Consider the following 26,246-nt stretch of genomic DNA (forward strand, 5'->3'; position numbering starts at 1 on the left):
TTGGCTTTGGCAATCAGAGTGAAAGCAATAACACTGCTTAAACAACATTAGATAACACGGAACTTTTTCATTCTGGTCCTTTAGCCGATACAAGATTTGGCTTCTAGATAATTATTTACTTTTGCCTGTGCTCAGTAAGGTCACTCTTGATACTGGGAGCAGGAGTGGAGGTTGGGGGTGGTGATGAAGAGGCTGGCCAGGTGGTCATCTATAATTCAGTTTCAACCTTTTAAGGATGTGCTCAACTAGACAATCTCAGTTCTAAATCAAGGAAGTTGTTTTCAAATATAAATGAGAAAGCCATTTTACCAGGGTTGACTACTTAAATTCTAAAGAAATAATTCCTTAAAATAGAGCATGGAGTGCAGATAACCCCAGAGTCTCCTGGGAAATCTCTTACTGCCCTTTATAAAAATCCAACACTGGATTCAACTCAAGACTTTAATTGGCTGGAATCTTGACAAATCTAAAACTGAGGAAAGCTTTTAGGCTTCCAAGATGCCATACCTAAGCCTGGTGGTTGTGATTATTTCCTGCCTCAGTGCTCTATGCTCGTAAATATACTGTTTCAAAGTTTCGGACAATGAAAAGAAATACATTTTTAAAGCAGTGTTATAAGAATCCCAGGTTTTAATACATAGTACGTTTTAGAAGGTGCTAAATAAAGCATATTGCCTGTTTATTAAATTAACACTATGTGACAAGCACTCGAATATTCAAGTGACAATGGTGGGGCAAAGGAGACATTTATAGTGTAATGTTTGCATTTTTGTATTTTGTTTTGTGGGTTTTGATCATACTCAAAATGGTGTTTGCAAAGAGAAGAGTCGAAGACCTAAGATAGCACTTCTAAAGCAAAAATGATAATGTTGATTGGTTTGGTGTCTGAAAGTTGGTAGTTTATGGTTGGAAGAATATAAAGAATTGTGTGACAAATTAAATATAAACATGAAACAGCATGACTTCTATTTTTTAAGTTAATTGCTACTTACAGCAGTGTTAATCTTTTCCTTTTGTCATTGCTTATAAAGACCTTGTTAGTTTTATGAAGAAATCATGAATCATTTCAAACCAGAAGTTCATCCTAGAGAGGAAATGAGTTTCTCAATTTTGAAACACAAAGCATTTAGTTGGGAGAATTAATGTTCTCAGATGATAAAGTCTTGTTCTGAATAAATTCTTGTTATATTTAATAGTTGGTCATACACAATATGATTCCTTTAAATTCTTTAACAATTTCCTGCTATTATAAAATGTTAACAACAATAATACATCTTATAGTGTGGCCAGCAGTGTCATTTAGGTTATCTAGCTTGACTGAATATGCTAGATAATTATTTTACATTCTATTTACTCAAGCCATGTACATCTTATTCTTAAAATTTTTAAAGTTGTTACTCAGACATGTCTTTTACTTTTTATGAATGCCCCATTCCAATTAGGAAGAACTGCTCCTTTCTATTTTAACCTTAATATTTGCCATCCTAGATCACTACTCCTTTATTCCTAGCCACATAAAATCATTTCCTAGGTTAAAAAAATCACCTTACTTAGCACTGAATGGACCCATTGTCTCCATGATCTTGTCACCTCTTGTTTTAATCATTCAGCTTCTTGCCTAACTCTCACAGCTACATTAAGCTTTAGACCTTCTGTCTTTACAGTTGCTCTTTTAATAATTCTGCAAGTTATTTTCATCTCTTTCTAAAAGAGCACAAACCAGATCATTGCAATATGTGTCTTCTTTTGCCAAACCATCGTTCCTTCCCTATTCTCAACCTAACTTCCTCTGGTCCTTCCTCTGAACATCTCTGTCCCTCTGCTTTGCACTGGCTGCCAGTTCACACTCCCAGGAGGAACCTACTAACTCTGAGTGTCTTTATTTCCCTTGCAATACTAACACTCTGTCATCTGCTTATCTGAAATATTACCTTTCTTTTTATTTTCTTTATTCTTCTACCTGATTATTCTTAGTGCCCACTGAGCCATTTTATTTCTTCTTTGTCTTTGTTACACCTATTCACTGGTACTTATTTATCCATGAATGTAGGTGACAATTGGTATCCTGTATTTACCTACTTCTTACCATTTTATAAACATCTTCAAGAGCACTAGAGCTTTTGATCCTGACAACCCTAAGAGGTAGATGAGAATTTTATCCCTTTTTTATAAGGGAAGAAACATATTCACAACATTTTCAAAGATTTATCCCGCTGTTAGCCAAGTTTAGGACCCAGGCCTACCAACACTTTCCACTGTACTATACCACTTTTCTCTCGCAGAAGGATTGCAATCCATTAAAAATCTTCACTGCATTAGAAACTGGATGGAAATTAACCAAACGCTTCATTGTACCTTTGCAGATGAGAGTCCCTACACTAAATCCGCCAGCCAGACAAAGCCGCCTGATGGAGCATTGGCTGTGAGGAGACAGAGCATCCCAGGTTAGACCAGACTGTTGGATTTTTCAGCTGTTTTACTTTTGAATCCTATTATTTGGTGATCCTAAATAATTCCAACTTGGTAAACTAAATAAATAAACAAATAATGTTATTTCACAGAGTATATACTAAATTCTGTATAAATATTCATAAAACTAGACTTTGGAAAACCTTGCCAACTTGTGAGAATTCGTCTTGTAATCCATCATTGTAAAAATCCTTTGCAAAATGACTTGAATTTGTATCAACCTCACTCATTTACTTACTCTCATCTCTGTTTTCAGGGGATGACTTTCACAATAGCATCCATTTCCTTACTGAGCCATAGTTGGCAGAAATAAGGGATTCACAATTGCTGCAACAGATCATGTATGCTGAATACAAAATTACTCCTTTCTTCTCATCTCTTTGAACCTAAACTTGCTTCCATTGGATAACTCTTGTAAAATTTTGTGATTTTTGTTTCCTTAGGAAAGTGTGATTTATATTTTCGTAGTACAATGAGTGATATCTCTGTTTCTTCAGCAAAACATTTTGAAGAAATATCTTTAAACATTTTTACCCCAAAACTTTAATACTTTGAGGCTTTGATTTGCAAATGACACAAATACATGTAAGTTCTGAAATTAAAGGGGAAAGGAAATTCAAAATGTTATTCAAACCATCTAAACTAGGTGATTCATGGAAAAATTCCTTGTAGAAGCAATTGTACTCAGAAGGGTTAAAAGCATTAGTGCATCTAAGCATTTATTTAAAATGATGTATAATAAATTTTATACAAGCAAACTGACTAGAGCTAAACCTTAGCTACAGGATTTTAGAGTACAACAGTTGTAGCAGTTCAGGAGAAACAAAGTGGTGTTTCCTACATTAAATGGAATGGTTTGGCAAATATGAAAATGAAAGAAAGAATTTTCCATTTGAATAAATAGCAAGATGAATCCCATTTGTGAGTAACCCTCTTCATGATTATTCTTTATTTTTATAAATATTTCAGGTGGTTATTTTCACTCTTATTCCAAAGGCTTAGATTCATTTTGAAAGTACAGGACTTATGAAGACACATATTATGAATATGTTACATATCCTTGTTTTGGTGCCTTGAAGCAATTTGAATTCTGCAATTGGATGGCATCACCTAGTGCTGACATTTCTTCTATTTCATCCTATAAAAAATTATTTTTCATGCTGGTCACATTTAGAAAAACTATTATAGTCAGCTCTGGTCTGTGTTATCTCCTTATCAGTGTTAAAAACTATCCCAAGTTTGAAGTTCAGGAATATCAGTTACCCATCAATTCATTCTTGGCTGCTCTCCATTCACTGGTACTCAGTATTCCTCTGTTGGGAAGAAGCAAGAGACTTCCCATTGTCCTTACAACTCTATGGAATACTAAGCAAATATCCTATTATATCAGTGTTTTCTTTTCATGAGTTCTCTAGTGCCACATTCTAAATGACAATACATTCGAAGGCCTTCCTTTTTCTTAAAGTCATTATGTAGTTTTTTAAGTTATATGATAAATACACAGAATTGGTTCATCATAATCCTTAGTTTGTGGCACACATTATTCTTCATCATGAATTTTGCCTTTTCCTTCCCTTTATGTTAGATTTAAAAGTCACTGGAATCATTAACTTTTGGTAAGCTTTACAAGATGTTTTCCTGGAGCTTGACCATTGATAAACCCCTTTTTGTTAATCTCTCTTAAGGTAGGGGCCGGAGGTATTAAGAGTGTTCAGAATATTCTTAGTCATTTAGAACAGCTAAAGAAAAAGATTGCACCAGCCAGAGGGCTAAGAAACCAAATGGTTAATAGCAGCTTATTACTTAATAGGATCTTAAGGAGAGAATTAACAAACTTCTTGGAAACTGCTTCCTGACTGACTCATGGAGTTCTCTGATCCCTTACTGTCTTACTTAAAAGTACCTATGAACTCTTGTTCTGACAAAAAGAAGGGAGTATCCTTATATCTTTGGCTAAGAAGTAACTTGAAGAGAGGTAAAACCCAACATCCAGAAGTCTTGACCAATTACCTACCATCTCCACTTTTGCCCCCACTAAGTCCATGAGAGGGAGAAAAATGCATAGAGGAAAAGGCCAAGTAAATGTATCCTCTTTATTATTCACCAGAGCTTAAGCTGGAAAATCTTGATGTGGTCTCCTGATGGGCTAAGTTGGACCATATAAAACTGTAAGAGCTGGAATTCAGGATAGTCCAATCTTTTGGCTTCCCTGGGCCATATTGGAAGAAGAATTGTCTTGGGCCACACATAAAATACACTAACACTAATGATGGCTGATGAACTAAAAAAGAAAAAAGAAAAGACACACACAAAAATCTCATAATGTTTTAAAAACATTTACGAATTTGTGTTGGGTTGTATTCAAATCCATCCTGGGTGGTATTACAAGCCTATGGACTGTGGTTTGGACAAACTTGAGGTAGATGGAAGTTTACCACCTTAGTCTCCTTCTCCTGTGCTCACTCTTAAATCCTAGATCTCTCAAGGTAATGTTTAACATCCCGTTAGCACAGAAAGATGCCTCTAGAGAAATGTGCACCAATGAAAAGAAGACTTAAAGGAGAGCTTGGCTAATGTACTAGTTTCTAACCTTCTGAATGCAGAGGCCCCTTCCAAGTAAAATGCAACTCCAGGATCATTGACCTATGCCAGCTGCTGGGGAGTAAGCAAACACAAGGTGGCTGAAATGTTAACAGAGCTATGGCTTTTGCCCACATCTTCCCTAAAGCTTTACTTCCAGTGGTCCAAAGATGGTGATTAGATTTGACCATTCATATTAGCACTTTCTCTGATGAATAGGGAGAAATGTAGTGGAAAAAGAGTGTAAAGTAGCAGAAGGTATCTTAAGCTTCTCTATCTAAGTTTTATATTTTAAGCTGTTCTTTGAAACTTATTCTATAAATGTAGATCAGGTGCTTCTGGAAGTGAACATTTATATACATACACAGACATAAGATTTCTTAACATGGACTCTACTATTCCATGACTAAAACAGAGTAACTTTTAACAATTCTGTCCGAAACAGAGAAATTTGAATGTTAATAGAATCATAATTTCCTTTTATTCATGTCAAAATCCATAACTCCTAAATAAACTCAAAATAATTACAGCAATTATTTTATAATCACAAGCCAAATACATGTCTTTCATTAAATACCAGTTCTAACCATAAATTCTTTTATCACCCTCCTTTCCTCTTCCTGAAAAATGAAATTGATTAAACACTCTTAGGAGCAAAATGCATTTGCTTTGGATAAAAGCAAAATACATTATTCATGTTATTTTTACGAACTTGTCATTTTAATCATGTCTCATATGGAATAAAATGTAAGAATAAAAGATTTTTTAGTTGTTTATATGGTTTTATGAAATTTTTAATAATGATGATAGTAAAAAATGACATGAGTGTTCCTATAACACCAAAGTTTAAGTTTATGTTAGAAAATTAATGTTCAATTAAAAACATTAGGGAGCTGTGTTTTGAATCTCATTCCTACCCATTAGTTTTCAAAAATAAATTCCAAGGACAAAGGTATTTAGAACTAACAGATTCTACCATATATCAATGTCTGTTAAAAAGAATCTATTGATCTGATTCTCCTTTATTTGACAGATCACAGGTGAAATGAAGTTTGACCACTTGAAGGGTTTATCCAAATAATTAGAGAAAATCTGTAGAAACTTTGAGTTTGACATAATTTGCAATAATTTGTGGCCTGCCCGCTTAGAGATGAAGCATTTAACCATGTCTGTCTCATATTTGTGAGGGGAAGACAGGATACTACACTTGGCCTCAAAGCCTATTACTTATTTGACTTGACTCCTCTTTCTGTATAGGACATCTTTCTTTGCTAGGTCAGTTTTGACTAATTGCTCAAAGAATTCTGGACAATTGACAAATACAGGAAAATGTCAAATATTCATATCTGTTACATTTCTAAACTTTAGTGCACACGAGAAAATTTGCTTAAATCTGCATCCAGAATAATGCCATGAACATTTGTGTGGGATTTTTTTTTCCTCTCCTAGAATGTAAGAAAAAAAACTCATCAATTTTGTCATAAGGGAATAAAGTTTACATCAGTCTTTCTTGCTGCTAACATTTACATATTTGGAAGCGAACTGTAAAAATATGAAGCTGAGAGTTTGAAATGTCCAGTAGTCTAAGATGTATACAGTCAAGCTGGTTAGAATACATTCAGGAAAGGTCAACATCTATTGAACAATCAAAGTCTGGAAAATAATCCCCATAATACCATATCCTTGACACCAGGGAGGAGCTGGTAACCTTAAGAGGCATCAACAGGAATTTTTAGGTTCTGCCCTCTCTGTTCCATATTTTTCCTGTATTTGTTACTCATATTATTGGATGCTTCATTTGTGTAAATTTTCATTATTACAGAAGATATATAGTGTGACTTTTACACTAGGACTTTACAGTTATACCACTGTTCAGGTGTGTAAATGCCTGGTTCTGCTTAATCTGGTTATTTCTACTATTGAGCGCCTCCAAAAAAAAAAAATGAGTGAGGCTGGATGCAGTGGCTCACACCTGTAATCCCAGAACTTTGGGAGATAGAGGTGGGTGGATTTCCTGAACTTGGGAGTTCCAACCTGGGCACTGTGGTGAAACCCTGTCTCTACAAAAATCAGCTGTGCATGGTGGCATGCACCTGTGATCCCAGCTACTAAGGACATTCAGGTGGGAGAACAGCCTGAGCCAGGAAATCAAGGCTGCAGTGAGTCATGATTGCACCACTGTTCTCCAGCCTCATTGACAGAGTAAGACCCTCTCTCAAAAAGTAAAAAATAAAATAAGACAAAAAAATAAGTTCATCTCAGCGATGAGAAACCAAAGTCAGTTAAATCAAGCAAGTATTAAATGTCATACAAAGTACGAAGACAAAAAAATAAGTTCATCTCAGCGATGAGAAACCAAAGTCAGTTAAATCAAGCAAGTATTAAATGTCATACAAAGTACGCAGTTGCTGCCCAAAGACACTAAGGCAGAATCTGCTATTAATGAGGACATGACCAACATGGGGAAAATACCAAAGGAAAAACACCTTTGTGCTCAGTAAGGCTGTCCCTGCATCCTAGAAAGTGTCCCAGTGGACCAAAGTGATGACAATGTGAACTAAGGGCCAAGGTGTATTCTGCCAAAGCCACTCAGTATCAGCCTGAAGAAAGAACCTAAAATTAATTATGTTTACCAGTGTTAAAATTACTGAATATATAAGAAAGTAGGTAAATTACTTTGCTTCTTTAGAGATAAGTTTCTACCATTATAAAGTCAAGACTGATAGCGTTGCAAATGTACCTGAGATTCTGCCCCTCTCCAGTGTCTTGTTTTGTTTTCCATAGTAGTTATCACCATCTTAAATCAACTGATAAATTTATTATTTTTTTATTTCTCAGTTCCTAGCTAAAATGTAAGCTATAGGAGGGCAGGTATTCTATATGTCTTATTAACCTGTAGTCTCCAGTGCATAGAACAGTGCTTAGCAAATATTAGGTATTTGATTAATACTTGTGGAATGAATGAGTAAGCAAAAGTCAGAAGGTGGATTTTTCTCTGTGAGGAATCTGTGACCCTAAGACTGGCATACTTTCCTAAAAAAAAAGTGAAACAAAGTCTCTGTTGGCCACATATTTTCTGTCTTATTGAATGCTGCAGCAAATATTCTCATTTGGTCTTAAAGCTGCACTCAACATGACATTTCCAAGGAAAATGTCTGCTTCCCAAGACTAATGAATGGAATATAGGTCACCCAGAAGCTAGAGACTTTGAAAGGCCAGAGGTTCCCCCTAGCCTCATTTGTTTCTGTTTGACCAGAAAATGTCTATGCAGTCCTAAAACACCCAAGGAAAAAGTTAGAGCACCGTTTAATAGTAAAATTGACAAGGTAAGAGTGATTCATTCACATGTTCTGCTTGTAGAAAAGGGCTAAAACATATGAGGAAAAAAGCTGGTCTATAAATAGAGCAATGCAGAGCAGAACATATTGCTTATTATGGCAGGTACACATTAAATATCACCTCCAGAGAACTGATCCAGTTTGCTCTGTGGCTGAGAGTACATACTGAGTGCTCCTCAGATAGCACCAGGCAAAACCAGCAGCTTGAGTTGTGTGTTCAGAGCTGCAGCTTTTATTAGTGATTCAGAGAAACAATGGTCTATTATGTTTGAACATCTCTCATGCCTTAGTAAACATTGGCTGAAATACAATAAAGTGGTGCATATGCAGCAAGTGATTTTTAAACAATAATTCTTCCAGCATGTAATTTAGAGGACTTTTTTTTGTGGTGACTGTGCTTTGATATTTCCCAAACCCCCTGTTTGAGAGCTCCTGTGTTATAGGAGTGGTGGCACTTGGTCAGTGTTGTACTCTGGGTACATGTAGTATTGGAGTGACTCTGATGACAGCTAGCAACAGCCTCCAGTTTCAGAAAAATTTTATCAACTGATGATAGGTGCATAAGAGCTATAAGGAAAGAGTCTTTTCCCTCTATTACTTTTGTACTGAAAAAGGTTACTTCTCCCACTCCTGGGTTTGGTAGACCTTCAGCCTAGGGTTTTAAGTGAGTTTAGAATTTTAGGCTGGGTGAAAGTTTTATGGCTTGATTGGCATTGAGGAATGTGAAGAAGCATCTTACATAGTTTACTGTTGAATAGAGAACTTGGGCCTATTAATACTCATTTCTTTTCTATTGACCTTATATGACTCAGAACAGCTTCCCAAACTTCAGTTACTCACATATTTTCTTCATGATTTTTGTTATATATTTGTTTTCCATCTATAGTATAATTAATACAATTTTTAGTAAGTTTAAATTGGTATACATTTTTACTTAGGTTTATTGTAGGCTTTACTATCTGTGATTTTATATGCTAATCATATTTTTCTAATAAAAATAATTTTTTTCTAACTCTAAACATTAAAAACAAAGGTTTCTGTGTCTCCTCAAATAATCTTGCATCCATCAATGTTTATACACACCTACTTTAGGAAACACTGACTTGGCGAGATTCTTCTCTGAAGAAATGACTTTGACAACCACAAAACTTCACTTTGTCAATAAGTAGTTGTTGATATGTAGTGCAGAAACATGTCATTTGAATGAGAGTGAAAGGCATTGGGGGCTTTCTGTTAACAAATGAAAAGAAACAAGAAAAGACAAAGAGGAGGTTAAACAATATTATTACACCAAAGCTTAGGGAATAACAAGAATGACATCACCATAGGAGCAGTCAAACCCAGAAAGAATGTGTCTGTGTGAGAGAGAGAGAAAAGGTAAGAAAGGGGAATAATTATGAAAGTACTAGTTACCATTTATTTCATGCTAAGTTCCAAGTATTGGAATAGATATTTTTATGAATATTATCTCATTTTTTCCTCACACATACCACCAGGGAGAAAATAAGTTTTACTAATTCCCCTCTTACACATGAGCAAACTGAAGTTGTTTATTTTTATTTTTGGGGTAGGGAGCGGGGGGTGTGGACAGAGTCTTGTTCTGTCGCCAGGCTAGTGTGCAGTGGCGCAATCTTGGCTCACTGCAACCTCTGCCTCTCGAGTTCAAACAATTCTCCTGCCTCAGCCTCCTGAGTAGTTGGGATTACAGATGTGCACCACCACGCTCAGCTAATTTTTGCATTTTTAGTAGAGATGGGGTTTCCCCATGTTGACCATGCTGGTCTTGAACTCCTGACCTGGTGATCTGCCCACCTCAGCCTCCCAAAGTGCTGGAATTATAGGTATGAGCCATTATGTCTGGCCAGCCAACTGAAGTTCTAAGAGCTAAAATAACTTGTCTAAATTCACAGGGCTAGAAAACAGTGAGAATCCTTACTTAGAATGAAATGTGAAGACTGACTTCTTGAGCCCAATTGAGCCTCTGCTCAGAAGTATCCAGAAAATGTCAGGTGAACAGAAGCCTCTGGATGTGGATGATCTCTGTTCATCCAAGTCGCAGACTCCATCTCAATCCTCATTGACTAGAGTTCTAAATTAGAGGAGGTAAATGATTAGTGGCTTGGGGTCACAGGGCTGATGCCATTACCTCTCTGAGTAACTGAGCACTAGGAGGAACTGAGGAGGCAAATTGCCAGGGCTTCAGGTTGTGTTACAGTTTCTTCCATACACTTATGCTTTCAGAACTTTCCAGTCAAGGAAAAAAATTAAAATTGGCCAAGCAGGCTTTTAACTGCTTCTTCTGAAACTGGTAACAGCATCACTATGCTTTATGTTTCCCCTTTAAAACCACGGAATCATGCAAAGCTGTAAGATCCCAAGAAAATGAAAGGAGTCACTGTGTTCTGTGGCATAGTGTTTACTCACTGACTCTGATAGTATCTATATATAAACATATAAAATATACATATGACAAATTATTTTAAAATCAAATATTCTTATACATTTCTAAAACCTATTACTGAGCTAGACATTAAACAGATGTTATATAGATTTCCTCTCCAAAATATGGATGGAAATACTTTACAGCACCTGGCAAAGCTCTTTGCTCTCTTTAGGAGTCTAATTGCACCTCTGGAACCCCCCTGCCTTCTGCACAGAATATAAACCACTGACACATTCACCTTGCCCTTCACCCATGCACACTCTCTACATTCTTCTTTTTTCTCTGGCCCATCCTTTACTTGCTTGCTACATTCATTATAACTAAAATGATCTCTCACTATTTGATTCTGTGTTCCTATAAACTGACCTCATACATTTATTCAACATGTAATTATCCAACAGTTACTCGTTGAGTAGTCACTTTTTGCCAGGTACTGTTCCAGGTGCTAGGAATATAGGTGGGAACCCAGCCTGTTAGCCCCTGTCCTCCTGGAGCTGGCAGACTAGCAGGGGAAACAGGCACTCAGCAAACATTGACTGCCTGGCCTAAGGTGAGGCTATTCTGAGTACAATAAAGGGAAATGAACTAGTGTGAGGAGTAGGGACTGGTGGGGGCAGAAAGTTCTGAGCTCCATGCTCAGATAGAAAGTCTGAGGTCTCCATGGCCTCCAAAGACCAAGGTTGGCCCTCATAAGGTGGTGACTTTGGAGTAAGCCTGAAATGAGCTGTGAACCATATAATGGTCTGAAGAAGAGGATTCTAAGCCGAAAGAAGAGCAAATGCAAAGTCGCTGAGGTCAGAACAACAAGCCTGGGTTTTAAAGACTAAGAGAAAGGCACTTCTACTAACAAGTGAAAAGAAACAAGAAAAGAGAAAGAAGAGGTTGAACAACATTATGCCAAACTGAATGACTAAGCATGGCCAGAAAGGGGGAAGCAAGGCTGAGGGTGTAAGGGATGAGTCTGGAGAAGAGACAAGGCTGCATCCTACAGAGCTTTTAGGCTGTGGCAAGAGTTTGAATATTATTCTGAGAGTGATAGGAAGCCACTGCAGGGGTTAAGATATTGTTGTAATTTCTTTTTTATTTGTTTATTTTAATTTCTCTAGCTGCCATATGGAAAATAGGCTTTAAGGAGACAAAAGTGGAAACAAGACCAGTTAGCAGCCTTTACCAGTATTTTGGGCAAGAAACGATGGTGGCTTGGACTGGGAGGTGGAGGTGGAGGTAGTAAAAAATGGTCAAATTTTGAAGAAAGAACCCAAAGAACCTACTGACAAATTGGATGTGGGATGAGAGCGGAAAAGAGAAGTCTGGGAAAATTCCAAGGTTTTTGCTGTTAACAGTTGGGTAAATTCTGATGCCATTTACTGAAACAGAAAATAAGCCAGGAAGAAATGGATCAGTGGAACAGGGGAATGGGGCACTCGGAAAAGAGCTTAGGTGGAGATAGAAATTTTGAAGTTCTACGTTTGTAAATGCTATTTACACCCATGGGGGTGGATGACAGGTCATCTAGGTAGTACAGATAGATTGAGATGAGGTCCAAGGTTTGAGCCTGGGGCATACCAAGCCTCAGGGGTTGGAAGTGATAGAAGATTTAGCCTAAGGTATGAAGAAACAAAGGCAGGGATGATTAGAACCAGGAAAATGTAGTACCCTGGAATCCAAGTTAGGAACCACATGTTACTAAAGAGGGAGAGAAAAATAGGTCAAATATTGATGGCAAGATGAATGAGAATTGGCCATAAGATTCTGTAAGAAGGGAGGTTTGGTGACCTTGACAAAAATAGATTAAATGAAAAGGTAAAAGCCTGATTTGAATGGGTTGAGGTGAGGATAGGACTTGAGTAACAGGCAGAGAATGTGGACAACTCTAAAGAGAGTTTCTCTATCAAAGGGAGCAGAGAAATGGGAGAGCGACCAGAGTGAGCATGTGGTCAAGGCGGACTTTAAAATAGATACATAAGAGAGGATGCAGCAGGTTCATGTGCTGATGTGGCTGATCTAGTAGAATGAGAGAAAATCATGCAGGAGGGAGTGAATAAAAGCAAAAGAAGTCTTTGAAGAAACGGGGGTGCCTCCAGTGTGTAGGAAGGGGTCAGCGGGAGGGAAGGTAGCATGCAAGGGCACAGAGGGAGGAGGGTGCTACAGTCCCTGCTGAGAAGATGTGTGAGTCATCTGATTGCACTATTCCCTTAGTGAAGTAAGTGGTGAGGTCATCCACAGAGAGTATGGAGAGAAAGCCTTGGAGAGAGAGGAGGTATCATTTCAATGACTGAAGTGGATTACCTAGGATACTATCAGAGGATTACGCTTCAGTGCAGTATAGCCCTAATTAATATACCCCTCTTCCCTCTTACAAACCGTACCTCCTCAAATCAAAAAGGGACAAATTAAACTTACCCTTCTAATGCTGATGCCCATGACATACCCATGTACTGTATTTCATTCCACTGGGTGCTCTCCTCTAACTTCTCCCTTCCATAATCATTTCTTTTTATAAACACCCAGAATATTTTATTTTATTTTATTTTAGACAGAGTTTCACTCTTGTTTTTCTGGATGGAGTGCAATGGTGCAACCTCAGTTCATTGCAACCTCTGCCTCCTGGGTTCAAGCAATTGTCCTGCCTCAGCCTCCCGAGTAGCTGCGAATACAGGCATGCACCACCACACCCGGCTAATTTTGTATTTTTAGTAGAGAAGGGGTTTTGCCATGTTGGTCAGGCTGGTCTCAAACTCCTGACCTCAAGTGGTGTGCCCACCTTGGCCTCCCAAAGTGCTGGGATTACAGGCATGAGCAAACACGCCCAGCCCAGAATATTTTGTTTTTATTGAAGCTTTCAGCAGTTTGACACACCCCATTTCAAGTTACTCTGCAGTTGTTTTCCTGGAATTGTAGACTTACTTTAATTTAAGGTGATAGTCCCTTCAGTTGAAGAAAATGTTTGTTTTGTTGGTCGGTTAGTTTGGAAGCAGGATCTTGCTCTGTTAGCCAGGCTGGAGTGCAGTGGCATAACAATGGCTCACTGCGGTCTTGACCTCCTGGGCTCAAGTCATTTTCTCACCTCAGCTTCCAAGTAGCAGAGACCACAGGCACATGCCACTATGCCCACCTAATTATTTATTTATTTTTATTTTTTGTAGGTACACGGTCTTGCCGTGTTGTCCAGGATGGTCTTGAACTCCTGGGCTCAAGCAGTTCTCCCACCTCAGCCTCCCAAAGTACTGGGATTACAGACATGAGCCACTGCACCCAGCTGAAAATGTATCTTTATTAAAAATTCCCCCACAAAGTTTTGTCCAGTAGGGTTCATAGCAGGATGTAGCCCATGTTTATCAAATTAAAGAGATTCCTTTCATCGCCTGCCTTAGGATCTCATAAATATTATAAATCAACTCTTACACAATGATGAACTATGATGATAGGACGGAACTCTCAGTGCTCTTATTGATATTTCTCTAATAAACATCCAACCCACTACACATACATGCATGCCTCACATACACATATTTTCCCCTTTGTGTTCTACTTTCGTTATTGGAAACTCCATATCTAATTACTTGTGCTTCAATATTTTTTGAGATAGGAAACTTACCATCTTGCAAAGTAGCCCCTGCTTTTTTACATCTCTATTAAGCATTCCTTATGCTGATAGAAGGAGCCTCCTCTCTTGAACTGCGCTACCCACTGTCTCTTCTAATTTTTCTGAACTTTCCCCAAGTCAGTCATTCAGGTTCTCGAATATACCTACCATCTCTTCCTTGAGCTGCTGCTGTTGTTTAAATGTGTTCCTTCCTCTGGTTCTGCCTTATGTGACATGATTTTCATATCCTGCTAGTCTTTCTTAGTTTGTCAATGTTCTTTAGCATGGAGCAGCCCAAACTGGACACTTTGCTGTGCTGTTGGTCTGAAAAAAACAGAGTTCAAGAAAATCATTAGCTCCCCTAATCTGGATGTAGTACTCAATTAACCCAGATTATGATTGTTTCTTTAAATTAAGTAATGATGTTTGCTTATATTAAACTTGCCATCAAGTAAAACATATAGGATATAAACTTATTCTTATGAATTACTCTTAAAAGCTATGTTTTCTCCCTTGAGCAGCAGCACTCTGTGTAATGTTGGGCAACTCTGTACTCTTCATTCTGTTTTCTGCACATATATTTCTATTATATTCAGCCAGTAGTATTTGAGAAGAAGAAAGGAGGAGAGTGACCATCTGTTAAGGACCAGAAATCATGTCAGTCTTATTTATTTAAAAAAGAGAGGTGTTATTCCTCTTTTGTGGAGGAAGAAATTAAGGCTGTCAGAGGCTTAGGTAACTTGTCCACGTCTACCCAACAACGGGGCTAATATTTGAGTTTAGGATCACCTTAATTCAAAGGCTGTCTTCTTTCAGCTATGTACACAGCTCTCGAGTGAGTCAGCCTGTCTTTCCAACATGGTGAAGTCTCTATTCCTGATCATCACATGTATTTACTACTCTTCTTAGCAATGAATTAGCTGCAAATTTGATAAGCATCAAATAGTGTTAAGAATTTTGAGCATAGCAGTACCAAGGACAGAGCCCTGCAGCATCCCTGCCACAGATCTTGCCTTTCACCCATACATGCTGATTTTCAGAATTTGGGTATCATTTTCAGTCAGTTCACAGTAGTCCATCCTGTCTACAGGTTATTATGAGAGATTTTTTCTAAAAGTGCCACTGAAATACTAAAATGTCATACCTACTATATATTTTCTTTCAATATGGTGGTGGTTTACCTGCCTTATTCTTTAGTGCTATAACAATCCTTTCTAAAATTTTCCAGGACATATCCCAGAGGTCTAAGATTTCCAGCATCCTTCAACATAGAAAATAAGATGCTTGCTTATTCCAGCCTTTCAGCATATCTTTGATTTTTCTCTTCATTTCACGGTGATTTTTATACATTCTTTTCTCTGGCTTAACTTTGTCTGACTCATTTATCTGACTCTAGAAACTTTAATATATTCTAAACAGCTAGGGCTTTCTTTTCTTTCTTTCTTTCTTTTTTTGGGACTGAGTCTTGCTTGCTCTGTTGCCCAGGCTAGAGTGCAGTGGCACAATCTCAGCTCACTGCAACATCCACCTCCGGGGTTCAAGCAATTCTCCTGCCTCAGCCTCTTGTGTAGCTTGGATTACAGGCATGCACCACCAAGCCCAGCTAGTTTTTGTATTTTTAGTAGAGACAGGGTTTCACCATGTTGGTCAGGCTTGTCTTGAACTTCTGACCTCGTGATCTACCCACCTTGGCCTGCCAAATTGCTGGGATTACAGGCATGAGCCACCACACCCAGCCAGTGCATATATATATATACATATTTTGAGACAGAGTCTTACTCTCTCACCAGGCTGGAGTGCAGTGGCACAATCTCAGCTCACTGCAACCTCCGCCTCCCGGGTTCAAGCAATTCTCCTGCCTCAGCCTCCTGAGTAGCTGGGACTACAGGTTCACGTCACCACGCCCAGCTAATTTTTGTATTTTTAGTAGAGACGGAGTTTCACCATGTTGGCCATGATGGTCTCCATCTCTTGACCTTGTGATCCGCCCACCTCAGCCTCCCAAATTGCTGGGATTACACAGTGCATTCTTTTTAATATCATTTTGCCTACCTTTGGCATACATTTTCTTTTAACCTTTAAGTTTATCCTTTCTACTTTTAGATTTTTCTCCATTGAAGCCACTGGAGATATTGTGTTGTAATTGAGTAGCTCAGCATTTCACCTAAATGCTAAAAGTAACTTTATATCAGCTTCTACAAGCAGAGACTTCTTGCCTATGTTCTCTTGTTTGGGACTAGAGAACTTGGAAAAATGCTTTAGTTGTCCTCCACACTTTTAGCTACCATTCCTGCAAGATAACATTACCTATAAGCTCATAAAGCCTATCCAGGATCTATTATTTCTAGGAGGACAGATGAAGGTGGTTGTCATTATGATGACAAGAACTCTTCTTCTGCTCTTCAGACACAGGAATGAAAGAAATGAAGTATTTGGAGTTTATAAAAAATGAAGTGGCAAATATTTAAAATGCTGATTATATAAAGTGTTATCTAGGACACCAAAAAATAGAAAGACTTCTAATTGTTCATAGGAATGTAAACTTTTTGGAAGAAACATGGATATCGTCAATAAAAATGTTTAAAAAGTATGTTTTTCCAACATCTCTGGTAATATATCCTATAATAACACACTTATGCACAAAGATGTAACTGTACTTGCTACTTATAAAATGTGGTGATATTTTAGAATCATACCAATCTGATAAAGGAATGCTTTGAAAAAATACATAAATAGACTTGACAACCACTGCTATGAGTCACTGCCTCTGAGGAGAATGTCAGTTGGTTTGGAAGACTGTGGCACTGGTAATAGGAAGAGATATTTCCCAACTTTGATTTTCTGTTGAAAAGTGGGAATGGAGGCCAGGCATGGTGGCTCACACCTGTAATCCTAAAACTTTGGGAAGCTGAAGCACGCACATCACCTGAAGTCAGAAGTTCAGGATGTGCCTGGTCAACATGGTGAAACCCCGTTTCTATTAAAAATACAAACAAAAAAAAAAAATTAGCATGGTGGTGGGTGCCTGTAATCCCATCTACTCATGAGATAAGGCACAAGAATCACTTGAACCCAGGAAGTGTAGTTGCTGTGAGCCAAGATTGTGCCACTGTACTCCAGCCTGGGTGACAGAGAGAGCCTCTGTCTCAAAAAACAAAAAAAAGAAAGAAAGAAAGTGGGAATGGAGTGTTGCTTCAGTCAGCTGTAAGTGGACAAGTAGAGTGGAGTTGACCATGAAAGTGGGCAGGACTGGGTATAAAATATAACTATGTATCTGTACAGAGATGTAAATTGAAGCGTGTTAATGAGATGTTGTGAACAACCTAAAATACCTATCAACAGAGGAATGGTCAAAGAAGTTAGGATGTCATTTTTCTAAGAAGGCTTACAAAACTGTTAAAAGTATGAGGTAGACCTATAGGCCATGCCATGAAAAGATCTCCAAGACATATTGGTGTGCTGGAAAACAGTAAGTCATCTCATGCTGATCAGTCCAATTTAGGCAAAATGTTCGTGTCTTAAGAGAGAGTGAAAGGTTGGCATAAATTTTGACAGTGGTTTTTCCTCTGAAATGGGAGGAGTAGAAGGAGAATGCAGAGGAGTGCCCTCAGGCTTTACCTCAAATCTTTATGCCTCATTGGAATCTTCTACTAAAACGCATTTGTTTATTACCTGGGTAATTTTTTAAAAGCTACTATAATGAAAAGAAAGAATATCAGTGAATGACTCAGTCCTGCAGATGAGGATGAAGACAAGGCATCTCTGCCAGCTGATACCACACAGAGCCAACAACCATATAAATATTTCTGCATGTGTCAAGAAGACCAGTTGCAACAGAGAACAGCAAAAGTAACTCACCAGTTTGTCAGTAGGAGAAAATAGAAGATTTGGGGGAAAAAAAAAGATCAATAGTTTCAAATATTTCAGCTCATATGATAAAGGGATTATCATGATCTCCATGATCATGGATGAAGAACTAGAGCTGTCAGGCCAGAGGGCACCAACCAGCATACCCCCTCTCAGTAGGGACCACCTAAACACAGATGCATCTCACTTGTCTGGTGAATGCTAGGAGGCAGCACCTGTTGCTCTTCACCCTATTTCACCTCCGTACTCCGCACTAGTGTATTCTGCACAGCTTGCTTCTTTCAGTATCTCAGACTAGCACCTGTGTTTGGATGTTTGACTCGTGCTGGGAGGGTGAGCTTATAGGGAATCATATTTGGAAGCAGCTTAAGGTAGAACTTTCTAAGTAGTGCAGGAAGGCAGCACACCTGCCTGGTTAGGAGCTAGCCTGCCTTATTTGAATGCTGGCCCTGCCACCTACTACTGTGTGGAATTAAGCTGTTTGCTTCAGTTTCATGCTTCAGTTTTTCTATTGTGTGAAATGAGAGTGTAATGAGGATTATACGAGTTAATACACATAAAGCATCTAAATTAGTTATCTATCACCGTGTAACAATATTACCACAAATTTAGCAGCTTAAAACAATGCACGTTTATTATCCCACAGTTTCTGTGGGTCAAAATTCTAGGCACAACTTATCTGATCCTTTTTAGGGTCTCATAAAGCTAGAATCTAGGTGTCGAATAGGACTGCAGTCTCAGCTGAGTCTTGACTTGGGGAGGATCTACTCCCAGCCTCATCCTGGTTGTTGGCAGAATTCCGTTCAGGGCTTTGGTTTCTTGCTGGCTGTCAGCTTCAGCCTCAAAGCCTACAAGAGAGACAAGGCTGTGAGCATGATGGGTGCTACAGGCTTATGTGCATAGTCAGCATATATATAACAACATGCATCTGGAGGCTTTGCCATATCTGCTGGTTAAAGACAAGCCACAGGTCATGCCCACACTCAAGAGAAGCAGACATCTAAAAGCAGTGAACCACAGGGATTAGGGATCATAGAGAATTGCCACAGACACTGTCTTCCATGGCATACCAAGTCAGGCCTACTGCATATAAAGCTCTTAATACACATGAGTTATTATCCATGGAAGCTGTCTAAGAAGGCATAGGCGGCTTTCTGAGAGGATTAGTTTCTCAGACTGAGGGTATTCAGATCGTTACGGGATGGAGACTCTACAGTCTCCATCCAACACATAGCAAAGAAAACCAAATGGAAATAGATGTTGAGCCAGGTAGCTCCTAAAGGTCACCTGAGATTATCCAGTCACTAGACAAGGTGAACCAGCTGCCCCCTCCTCCTTCAGCATGGCCCTGAGTTCATTGCTACTTTGTTTTTGCATGCTATCTTTTTTCACTTTTGTGTGATTTCACCTGTGTAAAAATGGAAACTAGAACATCCCATATGATTTTCTCCGAGAATTCTGAGAGTTGCCCTGGTCCCTCATAGAGTAGCCATGCTTGGGCTGGGGTGGGAAGAAGGAAACACATTTGACCTCTACTACAGGTTTGTTTCTTCCTAAGGAAAAGGGACCCAGGCCCTGTTTAGTTTTTCAGTGTCTCTCAAAATTCTAACCAGGTTTGTGTGCCTACACTGTACTCAGTAAACACCATCAACATCTGGAAAAGGGAGAGATGATGAATTGGACTGCTAGGCTCTTTCTAGATCTTGCTGCTGACATACAAGGGTTTTTACCTGTTTGATGCACTCCCCAGTTTGTTCATGTGCCTCCGCTGTTTCTGTAGAAGGCCTGTAAACATAAACTTTTGGTTGAGTAGCCCAGCCCTGAAAGAGGACTGATAAGGCAGTTCCGTGGATGGCAGCACAGAATCCAGAAGTGTGGGTTTTTTATGCCTGAGAATTTGATTTGAAACATATGTATCCTTGCATATTAATTTCTTAAGCACATATGCCAGCCCTACTTCTGCATTCAGCCTCTGAAAAATGCAACTGAAGAACCATATGTGCCTCATACGCAAAAACTCAAATACACCCTCTGCCATGCCCATACCTTACTCCTAGCCCTGTTGTGCTGGAGAAAGTAAATGGAAGTGACTGAGGACAGTCATGCTAGTAACTAAACATTAGAAATACAATAACCATGAAGAGCTCTGTTATTTCTTTAATTCAGGCAATTTCCCAGTAGAATATTGAGGTGTTAATTGCTTCTGCACTTTTCCATTTGACAGATATGTCCTTTTTCACCTAGGTAAGGGAAGCAATTATTGTAATGCTCTCATGGGCTTGGTGAGATATTCTTTAATGACTTTTAAAGGCATCAATAGGGCATTGTGCTTTTAAAGGGAAACTGTCCTCTTTTCAGTTTGTGCTTGATAACAAGAGTGGGTATTATATTCAGACCACATGATGAATCTGTGAAAGGAAAATATGCAATGAAAAAAATAAAGGCAGTAGTAATACATTTCTAGGAAATATGTATCCAGATTTCAGATATGAGAAAAATGTGTTCTTACATGAGCATATATCACTGAACTTAAGAAAGATAAAACAAGACCCTCAGCAGGCATATTTCCCTGGAATTTCAATGCGAAGTTATTATTCTCTGGACCTGGTGTGACCTCCCAAATGAGGGTTTGGCAGGTCACTTACTCAATATAAATCAGTAAATATTCTTGTACGCACTGCGTGAAAGTGACTTTCACAAGGCTACTTGAGCTAAAATTTGTTTCACTGTTTCATTTACATTAACAATAAAATAAAAATAGTCTTAGAACTTTTAACTAGAATTCAGAACTCTTTTGTGATAAGAGTCACTTTGGCAACCTGGTCAAGCTGAGACAACCCGGTCAAGCCGATACAACCCATGTTAACTAAAGTGATCTTGCAGAAAGAAGACTGAATGTAGCATGAGAACCAAATTTAGAGTTTTAAGTCTTAGCGAAAGGATTTGCCTGATATTGTCCTTAGGCAAGTTATCTCAACTTGAAAACCTTCAGATTTTTCATCTATAGGAACCTGGGTTTCTGTGGGAATCAAATGTATGTGACTCTTCTGGCCAACTTAAGTGCTATCCAGATATAAAATTTTATGATCAAAGGAAGATCTAGGTTTTGTGCCACCTCAATTTTATACAATTTGAGGGGGGAGAGATCTCTAAGAAAAAGAAAATTCAAAAATATATTTTTTCAAATTTGACAAAACCATATGATGGTGTGATACATTGCTAGGATGTCTTCTAAGACTTCGGAAGAAGCCTGTGCCAGTAAAGGTCCCAGAAATTAAAGGCTCAGTCACTTAGACTGTGCAGCATTATTACAGACTTACAGAATGCAAGAGCTGGAAATGGCCATACCTTCCACTTGACAGGGGTTCCCAGTTCTTATTTTAGCAGAAGAAATCTCTCTTCAAAATCTTATGTGGAGGAGTAAGAGGAAAAAACTGACAAGCGTAGCTGAAGGTGGAACCTAGGACTTAGAGATATGCTCGTTTGGTCTCTATCGTCCTTGGAAGAATTTCAGTTGAGGCCCAGTGTGGTGACTCATGCCTCTAATCCTAGCACTTTCAGAGGCTGAGGCAGAAGGATCACTTGAGGCCAGGAGTTTGACACCAGCCTGGACAAATAACAAGACTCTATCTATACAAAAAATTTAAGCATGCAGCTGTAATCCAAGCTACTCAGGATGCTGAGGCTGGATGATCACTTGAGCCCTGGAATTCAAGGTTACAGTGAGCTATGTACCACTGCACTCCAGCTTGGGTGACAGACTAAAACCCTGTCTCTGATTAATACATACATACATACATACAATACCTACAAACTACCCCCTAACATACACATGTTAACAACTGTGAAACTGGGATGCATCTTACAGTTGTCCTTATACATGTAAGAATGATAATATTATTATTGCCTGTGCATGCACTTACTTGGTTTTAGTTCCTGGTGATATCATTGGATAAATGTAACTGCTTGAAGTTTCAGGAAATAAACCTGAAACTGAATAAAACCTGAAATAAACCTGAGGAGGGAATAGGAACTGTCGTCTAAAATGTTCTGTTGACACTTTCCCATGAGTTCCAGAAGCACAAGTGTCAAAACTTGGCAACTTAGGAGCCAATCAAGTGGGGAAGGAAAAGGGGTGCTCAGAAGCAACCCTCAGACCCCTCTCCTGGAGGCACAGAGTATGGGGGCCTTACAAATGACTTTCTTGCTGGACACTTGTGGAGTAAGTACACTCTATGGATCTGGAAGAGGGCCAACCTCCCTCCCTGAGTCCCAGAGTTTCTAGTGCCTGCCTGGGGCCAGGGTATGGGATCAGATGTCACGCTTTCCTTGCCAAAAAGCCACTTAAGCAAGATCTTTCAGTGTCACTGGACATTACCAAATGATTCCAAAGAGAACACAGAGCTAGTTTTAGAGAGACCAGTTCCCTGGGTTTCCAAAAGCAATGTAACATTTGAGGCAGAGCAGATTTCCCATCATCTACCTGCTTCAGTCTTTTATGCTGAGTATTTTATCAAGAAAATTCAATTCAATGCTGATACCTGGACCTAACCAAAATTTCTTAGGATGTCAATTGGGATACACAACATAGGGTGGGGCCACAGGCCCTATGCCTTGTGTTTAAACTGTGAGAAAACAATACATCCTCACATTCCCCAGTGTTTATAGATAGATAGTCTGTCCTCGCAGTGCTCTGAGTGGAACTAGGAGGATAATGCAATATTAATTATTCCAAAACTGGTGATAGTACAAATATCATCTTCCATACTAAACTTTCTCTGGGGACAGGAAGCACAGAATTACCACTGTGATTTTTTTCTCCAAAGGATTAGAAGCCTTTTCTTAATTGAAGGGGAATGGAACGGTATAATGTATGCAAAGCATGCAACAGTGGAAAATACAGTCTTTGTAGATACCAAGAAGATGTCTATAATCAAGAAGATAATCAGGAAGTTGAAAGATCAGAAATAATATAAATCCCACTGCTTTTAGAAGGATGTCACTTTCATCTTAAAAATCAGAGACATTGATATGGCAACTGAAGCAAAACACAAACTTGAAAAAGGCAGAAGAAGCCCAAGAAAGGAAGGAGAAGGAAATTAAATGGGAGACAAACTTATTTCATGAAGATGGAAGATGCTGGGTTTATGATGAACCATTTCTGAATTGTCTTGGTGCTGCCAAGTGTTAGGCTAGGAAATGTAAAATTTGCACCTGATGACCAGGGCAGTAAGCATGATTAAGCAACAAACAGTCTCTTTTTGGGACAACCTGTTCATTCCCTTCTTACTGCAATGGTTTCTATCTCAGGGATATGAGACTTTCTTTTTTTTCCACAATTAAAAATCAATTATATTTAATTCTATACAATTAATAATTAGAAATTTAAAAAAACAGTACCATTTGCAATAGCATAAAAACTCAAATAAGTAGATATAAATCTAGCAAAATATTTACAAGATCTACATGGGGTATGGGACTTTCTAACACAAATGAAACATTACAGTAGGAAAGGTTCTCTTTTTTCCTCTGTGGCAGTTATGGTCATAAGTCCTAAGAAAAACTTTAGGTTTTGAGAACAAGATGTTTGCTCCTTTTCCAAACCCTAGATACTGAAAAGCATTTCTAAATCCAAGCCTCAAAGTCTACACTCTAATATTGCTGTTAAGAAACACAGCTTCTGTTTTCTAGATCATATGATGTTGGAGTGTGTGTGTTTCATATGTTGGATTATACATGTATATGTACACACACTGCATATATATATATATACATACACACAATATATAGTGCATATGCACAATATATAGTGCATATATATATATATATATAGTATAACTGTATACTCATACCCACACACACACACATACATACATATATGCAGTTGACCCTTGCAGAACACAGGTTTGAACTGCACGGGTCTACAATACAGATTTTCTACCACCTCTGCCACCCCTGAGATAGCAAGTCCAACCCTCCTCTTCTTCCTCTTCCTCAGCCTACTTAACGTAAAGAAGACAAGGATGAAGATTTTTATGATTATCCTCTCCCACTTAATAAATAGTAAATATTTTCTTCCTTATGATCTTCCTAAGAACATTCTCTTTTCTTAATTATAAGAATATAGTATATCATATATATAACACACACACTATGTGTTTATGTTGTCAGTAAGGCTTCCAGTCAACAGTAGGCTATTAATGGTTAAGTTTATGGGTAGTCAGAAGTTACATGTGGATTTTCAACTGTGCAGGGGGAATTGGTGCAGCTAAAGTTGTATTATATGTATATACATATACATATATAGTCACACAACAAATATACCTAATGCCAGATTGTTCACAAAAACTCTTTATGTAAATATGGGTTCTCAGAGTTGTTTAGGGAAATCGGCACAGTGCCTTAAAATCAAGTGTTTGCAAATGTTAGGGTCTCACCTGCAATAACCTTCCTTTTGGAGTTGAATTATTATTAAGTTGTATCTAACCCTAGATTATAATTTAATTATACTCAGTATTTCTTCAGGCTTCATAAAGTAATTTTTTTTAAAAATTGAAACTTGCCAGATGAGCCTCAGCAGCTTGAAAGAAAATCCAAGAGACAATAACAGAGCATCGTAAAAAAATACAGCATTACAGTGCTTTTGATGGCCCAAAGGACTGGTGATAAGGACAATATCATATTGAAAATATGGATATCAGTGTCACTGGTTCAGAGGGTGAATGTGGAAAAGTTGTAGGAATACTTTATTTCACTTACATTTTCCTTTCATGCATATACTTTGAGTTATTTAATAAGTATAATACTTCATCTTAGTGATAAACAACTATGTTGTAATTTAATTGACAGTATGTTCTTTTGTTTTGTTTTGTTTTGTTTGAAACAGGATCTTGCTATCACCCAGGCTGGAGTGCTGTAGTGCAGTACATCACTGCAGCTTCAGCCTCCAGGGCTCAAGTAATCCTCTCACCTCAGCGCCCCTGTCCCCCACCAGGTAGCTGGGACTATAGGAGCACACCACCATTCCTGGCTTATTTTTAAATTTTTTTTGTAGAGATAGTGTTTTGCCATGTTGCCCAGGGTGGTCTCAAACTTTTCAGCTCAAGCAATTCTCCCACCTCAGCCTCCCAAAGTACTGGGATTACAGGCATGAGTCACTGGACCCAGCCATATTATTTCTTAGTAGCAAATAAAGTAACAGTGATCACTGTCACCTTAAAGTCACTAAAATATGGTAAATTTTAAGCCATATACTTCAGTTCTCTCATTTTACAGTTCAGAGATTAAGGCACAGGAAGGATTTGGTGACTTGCCCGATAGGGCCAGTTTGTTAGGGCATAATGAACCATTCGCAAATATTTTTCAAGTGACTGTCCCAACTTAGCCCCAGACTAACCCTGTGTTTTCTAATTAAACATAACTAATTATAGCGTTATAATTTTCTATTTCTTTAAGTCAGTATTTCTTCTTTTAGCTTTTAATTTTTGTGGGTATATAGTAGGTATATTTATTTATGAGGTACTTGAGATGTTTTGATACAGGCATGCAATTCATAATAATCACATCAGGGTAAACAGGGTATCCATCAACTCAAGAATGTATCCTTTGTGCTACAAACAGTCCAATTACACTCTTTTAGTTATTTTAAGATGTACAATTAAATTATTATTGACTATAGTCACCTGCTATGTTATCAAATACTGCTTCTTATTTGTTCTTTCTAATGTTTTTGTACTCATCAGCCAGCCCCACTTCCCTTCCACCCGCCACTACCTTCCCAGCCTCTGGTAACCATTATTCTACTCCTTAGTTCCATGAGTTCAATTGTTTTAATTTTTAGCTCCCACAAATAAGTGACAATATGTGATGTTTGTCTTTCTGTGCCTGGCTTATTTCACTTAATGACCTTTATTTCCATCCATGTTGTTGTAAATGACAGGATCTCATTCCTTTTTATGGCTGA

The 26,246-nt window shown here is 38.3% G+C and overlaps 1 protein-coding gene and 1 pseudogene across 25 annotated transcripts in view; both read left to right on the forward strand.

Annotated features, from left to right (window-relative positions):
• LOC108593164 (oxysterol-binding protein-related protein 9 pseudogene) overlaps positions 1–23,611 on the forward strand; it is a 72,867-nt pseudogene extending 49,256 nt beyond the window's left edge. Inside the window, exons 2-3 of the transcript XR_013521770.1 lie at positions 2,364–2,444; positions 13,977–23,611. The product of XR_013521770.1 is annotated as an oxysterol-binding protein-related protein 9 pseudogene (transcript). The remainder of the gene's footprint in view (positions 1–2,363; positions 2,445–13,976) is intronic.
• The window catches only part of GRIP1 (glutamate receptor interacting protein 1), a 726,295-nt gene that overhangs the window by 479,602 nt on the left and 220,447 nt on the right, over positions 1–26,246 (forward strand). For 20 of the 24 annotated variants that reach the window (XM_078336115.1, XM_078336116.1, XM_035256174.3 and 17 more), the window contains exon 2: positions 2,364–2,444. The exons of the other annotated variants lie outside the window; for them this stretch is intronic. In XM_078336115.1, the coding sequence (XP_078192241.1) occupies positions 2,364–2,444 (81 nt within the window). The remainder of the gene's footprint in view (positions 1–2,363; positions 2,445–26,246) is intronic. 24 annotated transcript variants of the gene reach the window in all.

The sequence above is a fragment of the Callithrix jacchus genome, chromosome 9 (genome assembly GCF_049354715.1).
Source record: "Callithrix jacchus isolate 240 chromosome 9, calJac240_pri, whole genome shotgun sequence".
Taxonomy (NCBI): Eukaryota; Metazoa; Chordata; class Mammalia; order Primates; family Cebidae; genus Callithrix; species Callithrix jacchus.